This window comes from Anguilla rostrata, chromosome 5 (genome assembly GCF_018555375.3).
Source record: "Anguilla rostrata isolate EN2019 chromosome 5, ASM1855537v3, whole genome shotgun sequence".
Taxonomy (NCBI): domain Eukaryota; kingdom Metazoa; phylum Chordata; class Actinopteri; order Anguilliformes; family Anguillidae; genus Anguilla; species Anguilla rostrata.
Genome location: NC_057937.1, coordinates 7702788 through 7718181, shown reverse-complemented (window position 1 = coordinate 7718181; position 15394 = coordinate 7702788). Strand labels below are relative to the sequence as shown.

Below are 15394 nucleotides of genomic sequence, written 5' to 3'. Positions count from 1 at the left end.
TCAGGCTCAACGACAGCATCTCCAATCAACCGTAATGACTGACCTCGTAGACAAAATGAGCCCCACACTGAGTGCAGTCCCATTCAATGCAATAACGTGGAGTTCCGCGATGTCGGTTTTATGAAGTTGCTGAGGTGTAGAATTATACAAGTGTTTCGAAATTAAATATCTCCTTTGATGAATGAAAAGGAGAGAGAGCGAGAGAGATAGAGATTTAAGTGCTTTATGTGGTATAGAAAGCCAGGGTCTTCAAGTTTGTGAAGAGCATTTTTTCCATTCAGATGGGAGCCAAACCCTGGCTGCTGAAGGCAAGGTGCAGGTACCCTGACTGACCGGAGGAGGTGCTGTTGCGCAGTAGGGCTGGAAAAGCCCCACAAACCGAAACCCTCCTGCCATGGGTGAAAAATACAACACAGCCGATTTCAGTCTGACTGCACGCTTTGAAGATCTCATTGGAAGTGACAAATGACAAGGAGCTTCTACACTCTCTGAAGAACGGGTTCAAAAAGGCACCTCTGTGTCTCCATAGAAGATCACATCTAGTTCTAAGCTTCTTTGTCAAGCACACCTAATAGTCTCGTACTGTTCTCTCTCATTCCACCCCCTGCCCCCCCCTTATTTTACATTTTTTCGTAATGTTTAGAAACAGGTTGGGAATGGAATAGAGAGTGTTTCTCACATTGATATCCCGAGATAGTGGGGGGTGACAGAATGTTCAGACGGGTTGCTGTTTCCCTTTCCTGTTCAGGGGGTTCATGTGTTTGTGTACTAAGCAGGGCAGACACAATGGAAAAGGAATCTTCCTAACACTGTTCAGCTAAACACTTGCTGTTATTCTGGGGTTTCCACCGGGCTTAAGTAAGATGAGAGGCCTGTTTTCACAGGCATTCTCTATAACGTGTTGAGGGGGCACGTTTTTTGGTTACTGGGAATTCCGGTTACCATAGGCCAATCTGCCGGGAAAATGGTGATGGGAATTTTAAGTAATAAATCTGTCTAGACGGGTCTGATTGCAACAGGACAGTGCTATCATTATAGCAAAACAGTAACTTGATATTAATCAAAAACAGCAGTAGGAAAGGATGTTATTGGTCTTGCTGACTAAAACTGTAAACACCTTGAATTCCCCATACCCAAAAATGAGTCGGTTTATACCATTACAGGCAATGAACACGATGCCCGTGTACATAGTTTTCCTTTTAGTGTGTGGTCTGACTAAGAGCTCTGTGGGTTGATTCCCCGTGGTGGAACTGCTGATTCTGGTGATGCCTCCCAGTGGAAACCAGCAAGGCTGTTGTCTACAAATAGTAGGGTCAGGTAGAGAGCCACGGTTTAGATGGGTGAAAAGTACTGTGCTTGCAAGAAAGAAAGAAAAATTATCATCAAATAATTCCCTCCATTCATCTGTGTATTTTCTTCTCTTTATATATAAATGGGTAAGATGGCAAAACGGACTGCATTTAGCCTGCCATGTTCAGCATCAGCGAGACATGGGTTGTCTCCACAGTGAGCCACAGTCGGTACGAGGTGTAAACAGTGCAACACTGCCACCCGGTGGTCTTTATTAATATCAACAACACTTCCAACGAGGCCACCGGTGTTCCACTGTTTATGAGTCGTTTCTGTATGAACTGGCAGAAGAGGCCAACCTGCGCTGTCTAGTCTGAAAGTAACCCACGTGCTGTAAGCAGCAGTGAAAATTTGACTTTTCCTTTTTTCACACCACCTTTCCCGGTCAAGGATAAAGCAACGAACAACGCCGATAAAAAAAAAATCCCATAAGCCCTACGACTCTGCCCCGGCCTGATAAGAGCACGTGCTTCCCATCTTTACGATGCCACATAAAACAACTCCGCGGCAGTGTGCTCGAGACGCCATCCCCGAGATCGATTGAAACCAGACTTTCTTTTCATACCTGAGTTACATGATGCGAACTCTCGTATCTCCCTGGAGAATTTAACTGCCATTTATGTGTGTGGTGTAGGGTTAGAGCAGCTAACCATATGATTGTTGTGGCATGCACTAGAAACCTCATATTTTTTTTCAGATTCATGATTCTTTGTGTTTGTGTCTCACTTTAGATAACCTATATTGCAATAATGCAAAAGTCTAATTTCTGGTTCATTTGACATAATGAAAGAAATGGTAGAGAGCTAAACATTGTTTGTGACCATAATAACATTTTTAAAGAGAACTGTTATCGTAATTGTAAAAATATTGGCTGCCAGGATAGTCTTAATGTTTCAAGCCAAACCATTTTCCTCCCTGGTGAACATAAGCTATTCAGTCGTATATAGTCCTGCTCCTGGAAAACCACAGGCTCTAGGCTACTGTTTTTTCTTATTACAGACACGTTTTTTGTCCAATTAAAGCAGCTAATTACACAGTTAATTCATCTGAACAGGTTGCTTGGGTCTGAATAGGTTGTTGATTTTGCGGTGAAAACAAAAATTGTCACAATCTGTGGCGCTACAGGACATCTGCTGTGATGTCATGGCGGCAGATTTGCAGTCTCTTTCTGTCAGGCCATATGAATTTTACTCAGTATAGCTAGATGATCACATTCTTGCCTAGTGTAATTGTATGATGGAAACCTTGTATCTCATCTTCCTGTATGTCTATGTACAGTATGTGTGTGTGTGTGTGTATGTGCGTTCAAGTGTGTGAGTGCGTGTGCATGTGTGTGTGTTAGTGCATGTGCATGTACATGTGTGTGTGTGCATCTATTTGTGTGTGTGTCTGTATTGGTGTGTGTGTGTGTGACTTTTTGGATACATACTAAAACGTGTGTGCAAATGTTTATGTTTGTTTATGTTTCTCCCATAAGCAACAGCTGTCAGCATCACACAAGCACCGAGATACATAATGTGGAAGGTGTATTAAAAGAAAGTTGTCAAGTAAAAATACTAACATCCTCTCCCGTTGCCAAAAGCAGGTCATGTGTTCTAGTGTTTTTTTTTTGTTCATGTGTTTTTTTTTTCTCATGACCCTCGGCCTTCACAGACAAAGAGATTAAGGCCTTCATCAAGTAGAATTGCAGCAGTCCTGGTCCATACCATAGTGCTGACGCTACGCTTTTCATCTACCTGTTCAGCGGGCACCAGCTCTCCTACTCTCACACCTCTTGCATTCCCCATAGGCCACGAACCAGGGAGGTCTCCATCTGCCCCGAAGAAAGCAATCTCGAGTCTTCATGACTCAGGGTGCTCGCGGGGTTTTATGTAAGGAAACATCTGTCGAAGTTGCAGTGGCGAAATGAAAAGTAACTCTGTGGGGGGCCTGTGAAGCCGCGAGGATGTACTGAGTTATATTGAGAGGTATTTAGTCTCCCTCGCGCTGGAGAGCAGGTGCGGTTATTAAGATACAGCTGTTATTTATGACTGCCCAGGACGGATTCCTTAACAAGCATCCTGCGTTCAGGTACATCGGACTCTTTAAAAAAATTTTTTTTAAAAACTGAATTGTATCGGGAAGAAAGAACAAGTTGGCAGCATTTTAATAAAAACAGAACAGCGGGGAAAGAATTTCGCAAACAAGAAGTGAATTTAAATTACACCCGAACCGAGGGGCGAACGGGCCTAATGAGATATTCCAGCGCACCGCCCGCAGACATGGACTCGCGCGGCGAGCCGCCTCCTGCCGATAAAGACGCTTTCATTGCCTCCATTTAATTTATCTCGAGTAATGCTGCTTTGTCCGTTTAAACTGACAATGTACCAGAAAAATCTGATAAATGTGTATTCACATCTGTGGCTGCTAGCCAGTTCTTTTGATTGCATGTTTCCCCAGTTCCCCTGAATCTCTGATGAGCGACCCCCCGCCACCCCCACCCTGGTTTCTCTGACCTGAATACAGTTTCTTCAGTTTCTAGTTCTAGGGCAGGGCCGCCATCATCTGGTGAACAGTGGTATGGCAGAAGATCGGTGATCGTGACCCTTCGATTTGGGATGCTCTGTGCGAGCTACAACTCAGAATTGTGCGTGTATACATAATAATAATAATAATAATAATAATAATACATTTAATTTTACTTTCTGAACACTCAAGGTCACCTTACATGGTATTAAAATGGATAGAATAATGAAAAGACACTACAGATACATACATGATATTAAAAACAGTTTGAAAATATAATAAATAAATAAATAAATAAATAAATAAATAGTAATAAAATAAATAAAAATGCCATGAGGGAGTGCATAGCTATGTCCTGTTCAGGCAAAAGCTAGTGTGAAGAGGTGAGTTTTTAAATGTTTCTTAAAAGTGGCGAGAGTCTCAGCATTACGGATGTGGGGAGGGAGTGTGTTCCAGAGTTTGGGTGCTGCACAGGAGAAAGCCCGATCACCAAGAGTGGAGTGGCGAGATGTGGGGACAGTTGAAGTCTTGCAGAGGAGGAGCGAAGGGAGCGAGTGGGTGTGTGGACCAGGAGATCAGTGAGATAGGCCGGAGCTAAACCATGAAGTGCACTGTAGGTTAGCAGGAGGGTTTTGAATTGTATTCGAAATTTACATGACTGTTATATGACTGTTGAAGAAAAAAGCTGTGTCTAAACAATGGTTTTCCTACTATAAATTAAGACAAAATGATTAAACCATAGTGATTTGTGACTAAGGCCTGGTTTATACTGAATGTAAACTATGCATATTGCAAGTGAAGTGCATGGCATGTGACAGATCTCTCATCCTCCCTCCATGACTGCGTGAGAATGCTTTAAAATATTTACTCATTTTCTTACCTCGCTTCCTCAGAGCTGTGCTTGTGCTATCCTATTGTTTGATGTCATTTTATTGGAGTTAACAGAAAAAAGGTTCAATTAATTGTTTTATATAATTGTTAACAAGTAGCATCTGCAGAACTGAACGGCCATTTTGTAGGATGTTGTCATCACATAATTCCAAATTCCAACTATATAACGGCACACAATTCATGGCATGAATGCATGGGGACCGTGGCTTTAATAATATAGTGTATGCTGAAAACAATTTGATTTTACTGTTTTTTAAAAGTGCCATGCATTGAACTGAAGGATTTTGCATTTTAACAATTTTATATCAATCTTTTATATAGTAAATAGAGAATTATTGTTAATTGATTCTGCCTTGTGGTGGATTTTGCCATTCCATAATTCCAAATTCACATAGTAAATATACACAAACGTCTTTGCATGAATACCTGGGTTAGGTACCTGGCCATTTTGGAGTATTGAAAGCGCGAATAGTAAATTTCCCTGCTGTACATTTACGTCACAATCGGGTTACCGTAATGAGCCATGTAAACCTCGAACTAATTTTAAGTGCGGGTAGTTTGACCGAGCTTTTTCAAAGTGCGGATGGGGGTAATGTAAGCATTTTTATAACACAACATAAAATGCACAATAACCCTTTGTTAAAATGTACAGTTAAAACGTTTCAGTTGTAAAAGGTCATGATTGCAGTGGTAGGCTATGTAGTGTCCCTTGAAGAAAAGACGTCAAGAGGGCACTACTACTGTACTTCCCGGGACAGTATGCCCTCCGTGTCTCCACTCAAATAGTTACGAAACTTCTACATGCAGGTTTTATAATCGGGCTTCTTTAACCAATCAGAACGCAGGACCGTCGGTCACGTGGTCCCGTTTTTATATAGCAAATGGGTGCTAAAAAGATTCTGTCTAGCGAGTTCCATCCTGAATAACCGAATGTGTGTTGCTGGGCCAACGTACGTTATATCGAAATGGCTAATCAGTTTTGATTCAACATATTTGACACTGTATTGTGTCATTTAAACTATGTCTCTCCCAAATTCCGACGCAGAGGAAAAGGCTGGATTTTTCATCGCGCCTAGTATAGAAAGCGAATGGGGTGAAGACAATATAGACCATCAGACACTTCTTTTGCAAAGAGCTGATGCACTAGCTTCAGAAAATCGTCTTAAAGAGGCTATTGATGTGTTTTCAATGGCTCTGAGATATGGATGTGTCAGACCCGAAAAGCTAAGCACTTTACTGGACTGCATACTGCGGAACTTCAAAAAGAATGTTGGAGGGGAGCCGGCTGCACAGCCGACCGTCAAAACAAGGGACAGTGAGAGCAACGCCGCTGATGTGTTCAGTTGTCCTGGTTGTGCCAGGTTCCTTGGCGAGCCAGTGACAATTGTCTGCGGACATTCCTATTGCAAACGATGTTTACAACGACACATGTTCTCCAAGTGCAAGCTTTGCGGCGAGGATGTTACGAGTGTGTCCGGGGAGCTGAGACCGAATGTGGTCCTCTGTAGCTTATTAGAAAAGTTGTTTCCTGATGAGATCAAGAGGTGTAAGGAAATTGCCGAAATCGAAGATCTGTCGAGAAGAAAACATTTCGAAGAGGCTGTGACGCTAGCCAATAATGTGGTCAAATCAGGTGAGGGTTTTGATTGAGGACCGTGCTTGTAATGTTTCGCTTAGCTAACTATCGTGTGGACAGATTAGGACAAACCCTTTATCGATACCAAAATTATCTGGCTAATGTAATAATTTGCTTTCTAATAACATTACAGTCTTCAAAAATCAAGAATGAGTCTCCAAGTTCTACTGACCAACATTTCACTGTCAGGAAACTGGCCATGTTGCTACACCTTCAGCGCACGTCACTTCCACAACGTTTGACCTATTATGTAAAAAAATGGCGCATGCGCACAATGAGCACATTGTGTAAGTGAGGTCATGGCATACGTTTTGTAACCTCAATAAGTTGACAACTCTGGGCTGGGAATTTTTTTTGTAAATATTTAATTGGTGTGTCCCTTATAAACAATCAAATGCGAGAAAAGTGCTTCGAGGCTGCTAGTAGCTTGCATGTGCGTTACCTGCATAAATAATGTTCATTTTAAAAGTTTGAATGGCAGACCTTCCTGCCTCTCAACTGATTTGTGTCCATTCATTTTGATTATCTTCATTAAAATATGCTGCTAGGCTAATATATTGCAAAAATGTGTGAAACACAATATGAGTATGGTTTTTGGGTTAGTAACTGGATTACTGTGAAGCGTTCTGCTGTGTTATGTGGGATATCTCTGCTGTTCTGCATTTAAACCTGTGTTTCTTCTGACCTGTCTTAAGCTGTCGGTCAAAAGCTACTTTAGCCAAGCCGGAGGTGTTCCTTTAACCCACATTACCTGGGAGCAGATATATCTGATGCGCACATTTGGCCAGCAGTTTATCCCCTAAAATCCTTTGTGTTTACACTAACAAACACATTCTGAGCAGATGAAGTGCACTGAAATTATTCATCTGCCGTTTTGTCCAAAGGGTGCACGCGGAGGCGAGGCAGGACAGTGGCGTGAAATGGAATGTAGGTCAGGAATGAGGCTGCAGATTCCGGTGCTGTACGCGTAACCCTCCCGCAGTGATGCGGAGGGCTGGGCGAAGTGCAGGAGCAGGTGGAATGACATGTCAGTCATCTCCCAAGGGTCTTATGCAAACAAATAAAATCTTTTTGATACTATTTAAAAAAAATTTTATTCTTTTATACTGCTTTTAAAGAACATCTCCAAATATGAAATGCCCTGTAATATTTTAGTTAATATTTGCCCCATAACTGTCGGGCCCTTGTAGTGTTAATTACATCGGTTAGAGGGCAGACACTCTCTGCCAAAGCCTGTTCTTCCATACAGGACCTCTCCTCACTGCGTAGTCCACCAGCTAAGCTGTGCTGCTCTTGCATCAGAGGTGAGCACGTGACACGTAGCTGCCTCAGGTGTCCTACTGGGTGGGAGGTGCTCTTGTGTGCTAATAAAGGGACTGGCCCTGCCAACAGTGGTGCAGCAAACAGTGGCCCAGTTTGCCTTGTGGGTGTAGTTTTGGACGAATTCTCACATGCGTACGTGAGCCAGCCACATGCACCTGTTACGTGCTGCATGAGCCAGCGCCGGGCAGTTTAGGAGTTGCTCAGATCTCTTTTGTTAGCCGATAAAGCTTTGTGTTCTGAACTGTGGAGAGAAAAGAGGGTTTTTGGTGAGCGTAGCTCTCTGCAGCCCTGAGGCGTTTTCTGTCTGTTGAGATAGCACAGCGTTCATTTGTGCAATTAAAGAAAAGAAACAAACAAAAACACATTTCATACAGACTTCACCATGGTGGTCTATGAGTTTAAATATCGTATAGATAGGCTATCATTTTTTAATAGTGTAAGTGCTAAATTTTCTTCAGTCCTAACTACTAAGATCTCTGGAGGCCTGCCTCAGCTTCGGTTGGTTGAACACTGACCTCTCCGCCTTCTGTTTTTCAGCTATAAAGATCCACTTTGTCTCAGCTTTTTGCTCCAGTCTTCCACACATATTTTCTTAACTCGGCTTGCCTTTCTTTCCTTTTTCTCCTTTTTCTCTACCTCTCCGTCTCTCTCTTTACCTCACCCCTTCCGTCTCTCTGGCGCAGATCCCGGTGATGTTCTGGTGCGGCTGTGCCGGGCCGAGGCCCTAGCTGGACTGGGACAGTACACGCGTGCGCTCAGGGACCTGGAGCCACTGTGCGTGAGCTCGACTAAATGGCCAGAGGTGGGTCACCAGAGCACAGCGCCCCCTAGTGGATCAAGTCAATTATCCTGGCCTCTGTGGTGGTTAGAAAGAAACACAGAGCAGGTATGCCCCAATCCGGCCCTGGAGATCAGTGGTACTGCTGGTTTTCATTCCGCCCCTCTAGACATGGACTGATTAGGACCTGGTACACCAGGGCCCTGTTTCACGAAGCGGGATTACAGAGTTTGCTGGATAACTGCGCTGAGTAAAACCAGGATCTTCCCAAATCTGGAACATGGACTGAAGTAAAAACAGCTGTTTTACTCAGCATAGTTATCCAGTTAACTCAGTAATCCTGCTTTGTGAAATACCCCTCCAGGGTTAGTGTGATCTTTGGCCAATAAGTGGCAGATCACACATGATTACTATGAGCAATCAGGTGAATGCTCCTGTGTTTCTCCTAACTGGTAAGTCACTGTGGATGAGAGAATCTGCTAAATTAATGCAATGTAAAATTAAATATCCGCTAGAAAATGACACTAGCAGTACCACTGGCCTTGAGGGCCAGATCTGAGTATCCCTGCTGTAGGAGGCTAAGAAGTGGTGTGACTGCAGGAGGAGGCGACGGCCAATAAATACAAACTTTTGGATCAGACTTTTCCCAGAACTCAGGTAAAATGTGGGTGCAGCAGCCATGTGCCTCCCTCTTACTGTCCTCCAGACCAAATAAACCCGCTTTCAAAATGAACCATAACTCCCTAACTCCTTTAGACAAACCCCTGGCTGTTGACCCTGACTGTTAATCTTTCACAGGATGCTATGTGAGCTGAGCTCTGGGTTTGTGTTTGTGTGGGATGGGGGGTGGGGGTGGGGGGTTCGCCTTTAAAATTTTCAGATTTTTTATTTTTGTATTTGCCTTTATGTGACTGATTATAGCTGTAGTTCTCCCATATTATGTGATAATGCTAGCTCTGCTCAGCTAAGTTTGTAGTTAACTTGCCTGTCTCCTGTTTTTCACAAATATGTTAATTTCCTTCCTGTGAATCCAGTTGTGAGTAATTCATACATGCCTCACCGTCCATGTTTATTTTTCACATGGCGGTCAGGCATTCGCATTTTTCATTTCACCGATTTAAAAAATATATAATTTTGCATGTCGGTGTTTTTCATATTGCTGATTAACACAAAAAAAGAAATGAAGGTTTGAGAGGCGTACGTTAGCATGAATAGGTAAATTGATTGTGTCTGACAGGGTGTGGTAATTGAACACTGTGACCTTCGGTGACCTTCCTCACCCCTCTCCCTCCCTCAGGGTTACTTCCGGAAGGGTCTGATCCTGCAGGAGATGGGGCAGGTGGAGAACTCGCTGCTCATGCTGCTGCACTGCCTGGCCCTGGACCAGCACTACACCCTGGCTAAGAAGGAGCTGGAGAAGGTATGGTAGAAAAAGACCCTTTTTTCATACTCAGAAGAGTAACTTCATAAGAGAAAGTTTAAGTATTGTAAAGGATCTTCTGCTTTCTTCTGGTCACCGGCACTGGAAAGTCCAGGGGTGTTTCTTAAACCCATGAACTCAGTCAGATGATTTCACTAATTAGTTCTGCCTCCTGGCTGAAGAGTGTTGCTAATTAGCAGATCCAGAAGATTGGAACAAATACTGGGGAGGACTTCAACTTTCTGAACCTGGATTTTCCACCTCTGCTAGTCACAAGCCTAGTTCCTTAACCATTGTGGGACACAGTCAAATGCATATGTACTTTGCATAAAAATATTCTTGCTGTGCTTTAAAAGGAGGTTCAGTTAGCTTGTGCGGTTGTTAGAAAGGTAGAAGGACGTACATTAGTCGGTCCGTTTTGAATGCTTCCCCATTTGAAAGTGATTAACCTGTCAAACCATACGGTAAATTGTGTATTCTCACTTGTGTGCATGAATTATTCCTGTTTGCAAGCCTCAGGCATTTATGTGCCATACCCAATTGGCTATCCATAATGAGATTATATGCTTTCATGTGAATAGTTTGCTCCTTGTGACTGCTGATTTAATAGTATCGAGCCAACAGGAAATTGATGTTCTCGGCAAAGGTTGCGTAAGTTCTGCGGTGGATTTTTCTAGAATATAAGAGTGAGTGATGGAGAGCTTAGGGAAGAGCACAGGGTGGTTGTTGAGGTTCCGTTTTGGAATGGAAGGTAATCCCATGTTGTCATGGCAAATAAAATAAAAAAGGCAATTAGTTCACACTTTGTAACACATGTGTAGTTCATGTTAATAAACAAGGCAATATGCAAAATTTCCAAGGGATTGAGGGAGAGGAGGAGGGGGTTGTGGGTGGTTTGGGAGTCAATTATTGATCTGCTGATTTCTCCTAAATCACTGCCTGTGATTATGAGCTTTGGTGTCGAAGGCTGGTTCCAAGACCAAACGTAGGCCCCGCCTCTGACGCCGGATTCCAAACCTTATAGGACAAGCTGCATGCCTGTTTATAATAGCTCCACCCTGCTGTTCTCTCATTGGTCTCCTCTGACAGAGGCTTCACCAGCTGCTGTCTCCCGCTGTGGAGAATGTGAAGGTGGGCCTCCGGGAGACGGTCCAGAGTGCCTCCCCCCACCTGTGGAGTAAGACCGTGGTGGGGGAGGTCCAGGAGGAGGACGTCCAGGCTGCCCCGCTCCTCGAAGACTCTGAAGAGGTAACGCCCCTACATGCCCAGTGTACCCGTACGCCCTGTTCCAATTGAACCACAGTACGTCATATTTAAAGGCTGAAAATTAGATTTAGTTCTACCCTCACTTTAAACTGTGGGATTTAATCTAAAATAATCTTGAACAGTCAGTAATTTCATAAAAACTGAAATGGGAACAGTAGTGTCTGTTCATGTTGATTTATGTTAGCGGTACAGTAGCGTCTGTGCAGCTGCTGAGTGTTCTCCCTCTCTGCCCCTCAGAATGGCGGTGCGAGCCGGTCAGAGAGCCCGGAGAGGCGGAGTCTAAGCCGCGCCCACTCGCTGCGAACCCACGGGTGCCCCGACGGGCCGCCGGGGGAGGAGGGGCTGAAGAGGGTGTGCTCGGCCCCCCAGCTGGGGGACCAGGGGAAGGGGGCACTGCTGAAGAGGAAGCTCTCTGTGTGTGAAGCTGGCCCCTCCTTCATCTACAGCATGGGCAACAAGCAGAAGAAGCAAGGAGGTGAGCCAGGCCCCTGGCCACGCCCACACAGGAAGTGCCATGCCCACACAGGAAGTGTAACACCCACACAGGAAGTACCATGCCCACACAGGAAGTGGCCTGCCCACACAGTTTTCAGTGCTATATCATAGTACAAAAGATTTATTGCCACAGTATTGCACGTAGCCCTGCCTCATCATGATTATTAATTAGATGCATCAGATTACACATCCCTCCCTGCCACAGGAGGGAGCTGTGTAATCCTGTGCTGACCCTCACCCTGTTTTCTCAGGCTCAGAAAGTGTGGGAGCTGCCACTGGTACCAGCATGCCCTGCATGACCGTCCCTCTGGAGTTACTGCAGGCCAGTGACTTTGAGTGCTCCCTCTGCATGAGGTAAGGGTGTGAGGGGTGTGTGTGTGTATGTGTGTGTGTCCACTCTCTTTACATGCACAATGTGTGTGTAGGAGGGAGGTGAACTTTGGGGTCGCTGTGAGTTGGCTTAATGGTTATGATTAGCACAAGGATAATCCGCTCTTATGAAATGATCTGAGGGCCTAATTCTTACTGTACTGAATCCCTGAAACATTGTAATTCCCTCTCCATCTCTGTCTCTTTCTCTCTCTCTCTCTCTCTCTCTCTCTGTCCTTTCTCCTCCCCTCTCTCTCTCCCTCTCTGTCTCTAGGTTATTCTATGAGCCGGTGACCACGCCCTGCGGACACACCTTCTGCAAGAGCTGCCTGGAGCGCTGCCTGGACCACACCCCTCAGTGTCCCCTCTGCAAGGAAAGCCTGAAAGCGGTAGGCCCCAGCCGCCATTTTCCCCCGCGTTCCCCCCCCCCCCCCCCACGTGATCGCGTCCCGACCGCGTCCCGACCACGCCGTGACCGTCCTCTGACCGCCTCCTGACCGTCAGCGAGGCTGAGTGGTATTTAGACAGGGCCTGTCGTTCGCCGCCTGACAGCGGGCGCCCCGCTTGGCTGCGGAGGGCCCCGCGGCGGGTTCTCAGCGCAGCGATCGATGCGGCGGGAGAGCAGCGATAAGCATCACCTCAGAATGAAGTAAAATCAATGCGGGACCAGCGGCACGCCGCCCGGCTGGGCCTGCAAAAACGCGGGAGTGGTTATTTACGGTTGTGTGTGTGTGTGTGTGTGTGTGTGTTTGTGTGCATGTTTGTGTCTTTCCAGTACCTAGCATCTAGGAAGTACAACATCACTGCCGTTCTGGAGGAGGTGATAAAGCAATACTTGCGTGAGGAGCACTTGGAGAGGAAGAGGAGTCAGACGGAGGAGACTAAGGAGCTCTCAGAGTAAGCCTCCTCGAGCGTGCTCGGCTAGAGCTGTGCGAGTGGGAGACCCTGTGGGGAGAAACTGCTGAGAGTGCTATTTCTGACCTTCATCTTAACTGTGAAAAATGAATTCAAAACTGTATTTGAACTCAGAACTGTGTATGAAGTCAGAGCTGTATTTCTGGCAGTAGCCACTAGAGGGCAGGCTTTGCTGGCTGCTGTCTGTGGAAGGACATGTATGCTCCCTGAATGAGTGCCCGCGTTGGCTTTCACATAACTCAGACTGGTGACGCACCGCAGTGCGTCCGGACTCTGAGGCGCGCTCCCTGACGCTCGGCCTGTTCCCCTCCCCCAGCCTGACGCAGAGGGTGCCCGTGTTCGTGTGCACCATGGCCTACCCCACCGTGCCCTGCCCGCTGCACGTCTTCGAGCCGCGGTACCGCCTCATGATCCGCCGCTGCATGGAGACGGGCACCCGGCAGTTTGGGATGTGCATCCATGACCCACGGAAAGGGTGCGCTGTCTGCGTGTGTGTGCGTGCGTATGTGTGTGCGTGTGTGTGTGTGTGTGTGTGTGTGTGCGTATATGTGTGTCAGTGTCTGTGTGTATGTTTGTCTGTGTGAGTGTGTGTGTATGCGCATGTGTGTGTGTCTGTGTGTGTGTGTGTATGTGTGTGTATGTGCGTCAGTGTCTGTGTGTGTGTCTGCATATGTGTGTATGTGTGTGTGCATGTGTGTGTGTATGTGTGTAGATGTGTCTGCGTAAGATTGTGTGTGTCTCTCAAGTGTGTGTGTCTGAGCATGTAAGTTAAGTGTGTGTTGTCCACAGGCTGTTGTGCGTTAGGTACGCATGCGTTTCCTGTTTGTGTGCGTGTATTAAGCGTCCGCCGCGTTTCGCCGCAGGTTTGCGGATTACGGCTGCATGCTGCTGATCCGGAGCGTGCACTTCCTGCCGGACGGCCGCTCGGTGGTGGACACGGTCGGCGGGAAGCGCTTCCGGGTTCTGGAGCGCGGCATGAAGGACGGGTACTGCACCGCCAACATCCAGTACCTGGAGGACGCGCGGGTGAGTGGGAGAACGAGAGCGATGTACCAGGAACTGACTGCACCAGAGCCCTAGTAAGGCTTGTAGCCTAAAGGCTGCAGGTTACAGTTCCTGCAGGAACATTGCTCTTGTACTCAGTCCACAAGTTAATTGCAAACCGGATTTATTTAAAATACGGAACAATGAATCCGCGAAACGAAAGTTGATAACAGGAGGTCCTCAAAGCAAATGAGTAATTATAAAATACTGTGACAGACTGGAGCTTACTGGACGTTGGCGTTTCCGTCGCGTGAAAGCTGTGGTGTTAGAGGCGCGAGGCGCTCGGGCCGCGGCGAGCTAACCGGCGTGCGTTCCAGGTGAGCGGCGCGGGGGAGCTGTCCGAGCTGCAGGGGCTGCACGACGGCGTGTACGAGCAGGCGCGCGCCTGGTTCCGCCAGCTGAAGAGCCGCTTCCGGGCGCAGATCCTGCAGCACTTCGGCGCCATGCCCGAGAGGGAGCCCGACATCCAGGTGGGCACGGCGACGGGGCCCGCTGCCGTGGGAACGCCGCCGCGCGTCTGCTTCTGTCAGCGTGCGGCCGCCGTTAGTCTTCTGATTGGCCCTTAACTGTATAAATGAACAGCATGTGAGGTCAGTAAGTCTTGTATGTAGGCTTGGATGTTGGGGTGATTAAAACCGAAATGACCAATTCTTGTTAAATTACAAATAATACTACTACATCTGCAGCTATTATTAGTATTATTAGTAATAGTAGTAGTACTATTATTATTATTATTATTATTATGGGAGGAAGGAAGTAATTAATGCACAAAGCTGGTCATTTCAGGCTGGCAGACATTCAGGGATTTAGCATTAACAGAGGCGTGCGTGTGTGTGTATGTCTGTCTGTGTGTGTGTGTGTGTGTCTGTCTGCGTGTGTGTGTGTGTGTGTGTGTGTGTATGTCTGTCTGTGTGTCTGTGTGTGTGTGTTTGCACACGCCCCTCCTCAGGCGACTCCAGATGGGCCGGCCTGCTGCTGGTGGTTGCTGGCGGTCCTGCCTGTTGACCCCCGGTACCAGCTGTCCGTGCTCTGCACCACGTCCCTGCGGGAGCGGCTCCTCAAGATCCAGCACATTCTCACCATCTGCGGAGCGTCCCCAACCAGCGGCTCCTCCCCGCCCTGCTCATGACCGCCCGCCCCTGCCCAGTCCACCCCTCTTGCCCCAACCATTACTACCTCCTCCGCCCCCCAGTCCACCCCTCTCTGCCCCAACATTACCTACCCTGCCCTGCCCCGCCCCAGTCCACCCCTCTCTGCCCCAACCATTAACTACCCTGCCCTGCCCCGCCCCCAGTCCACCCCTCTCTGCCCCAACCATTAACTACCCTGCCCTGCCCCAGTCCCCAGTCCCCACCATCGCTCCTGCCCCCACACCTTTACTACCCGCCCTGCCCGCCCAGTC

The 15394-nt window shown here is 46.9% G+C and overlaps 1 protein-coding gene across 1 annotated transcript; it reads left to right on the top strand.

The window, feature by feature from the left end:
* Window positions 1–5605: 5605 nt before the first annotated feature.
* On the top strand, window positions 5606–15131 carry LOC135254588 (LON peptidase N-terminal domain and RING finger protein 1-like). Its single transcript, XM_064334877.1, has 12 exons — window positions 5606–6379; window positions 8389–8507; window positions 9781–9903; window positions 10993–11151; window positions 11407–11644; window positions 11916–12018; window positions 12308–12422; window positions 12809–12930; window positions 13265–13423; window positions 13812–13974; window positions 14310–14462; window positions 14942–15131. Exons 1-12 carry the CDS (start codon window positions 5767–5769, stop codon window positions 15119–15121), a joined length of 2247 nt encoding a protein of 748 aa, XP_064190947.1. The 5' UTR covers window positions 5606–5766; the 3' UTR covers window positions 15122–15131.
* The last annotated feature ends 263 nt before the right edge of the window (window positions 15132–15394 follow it).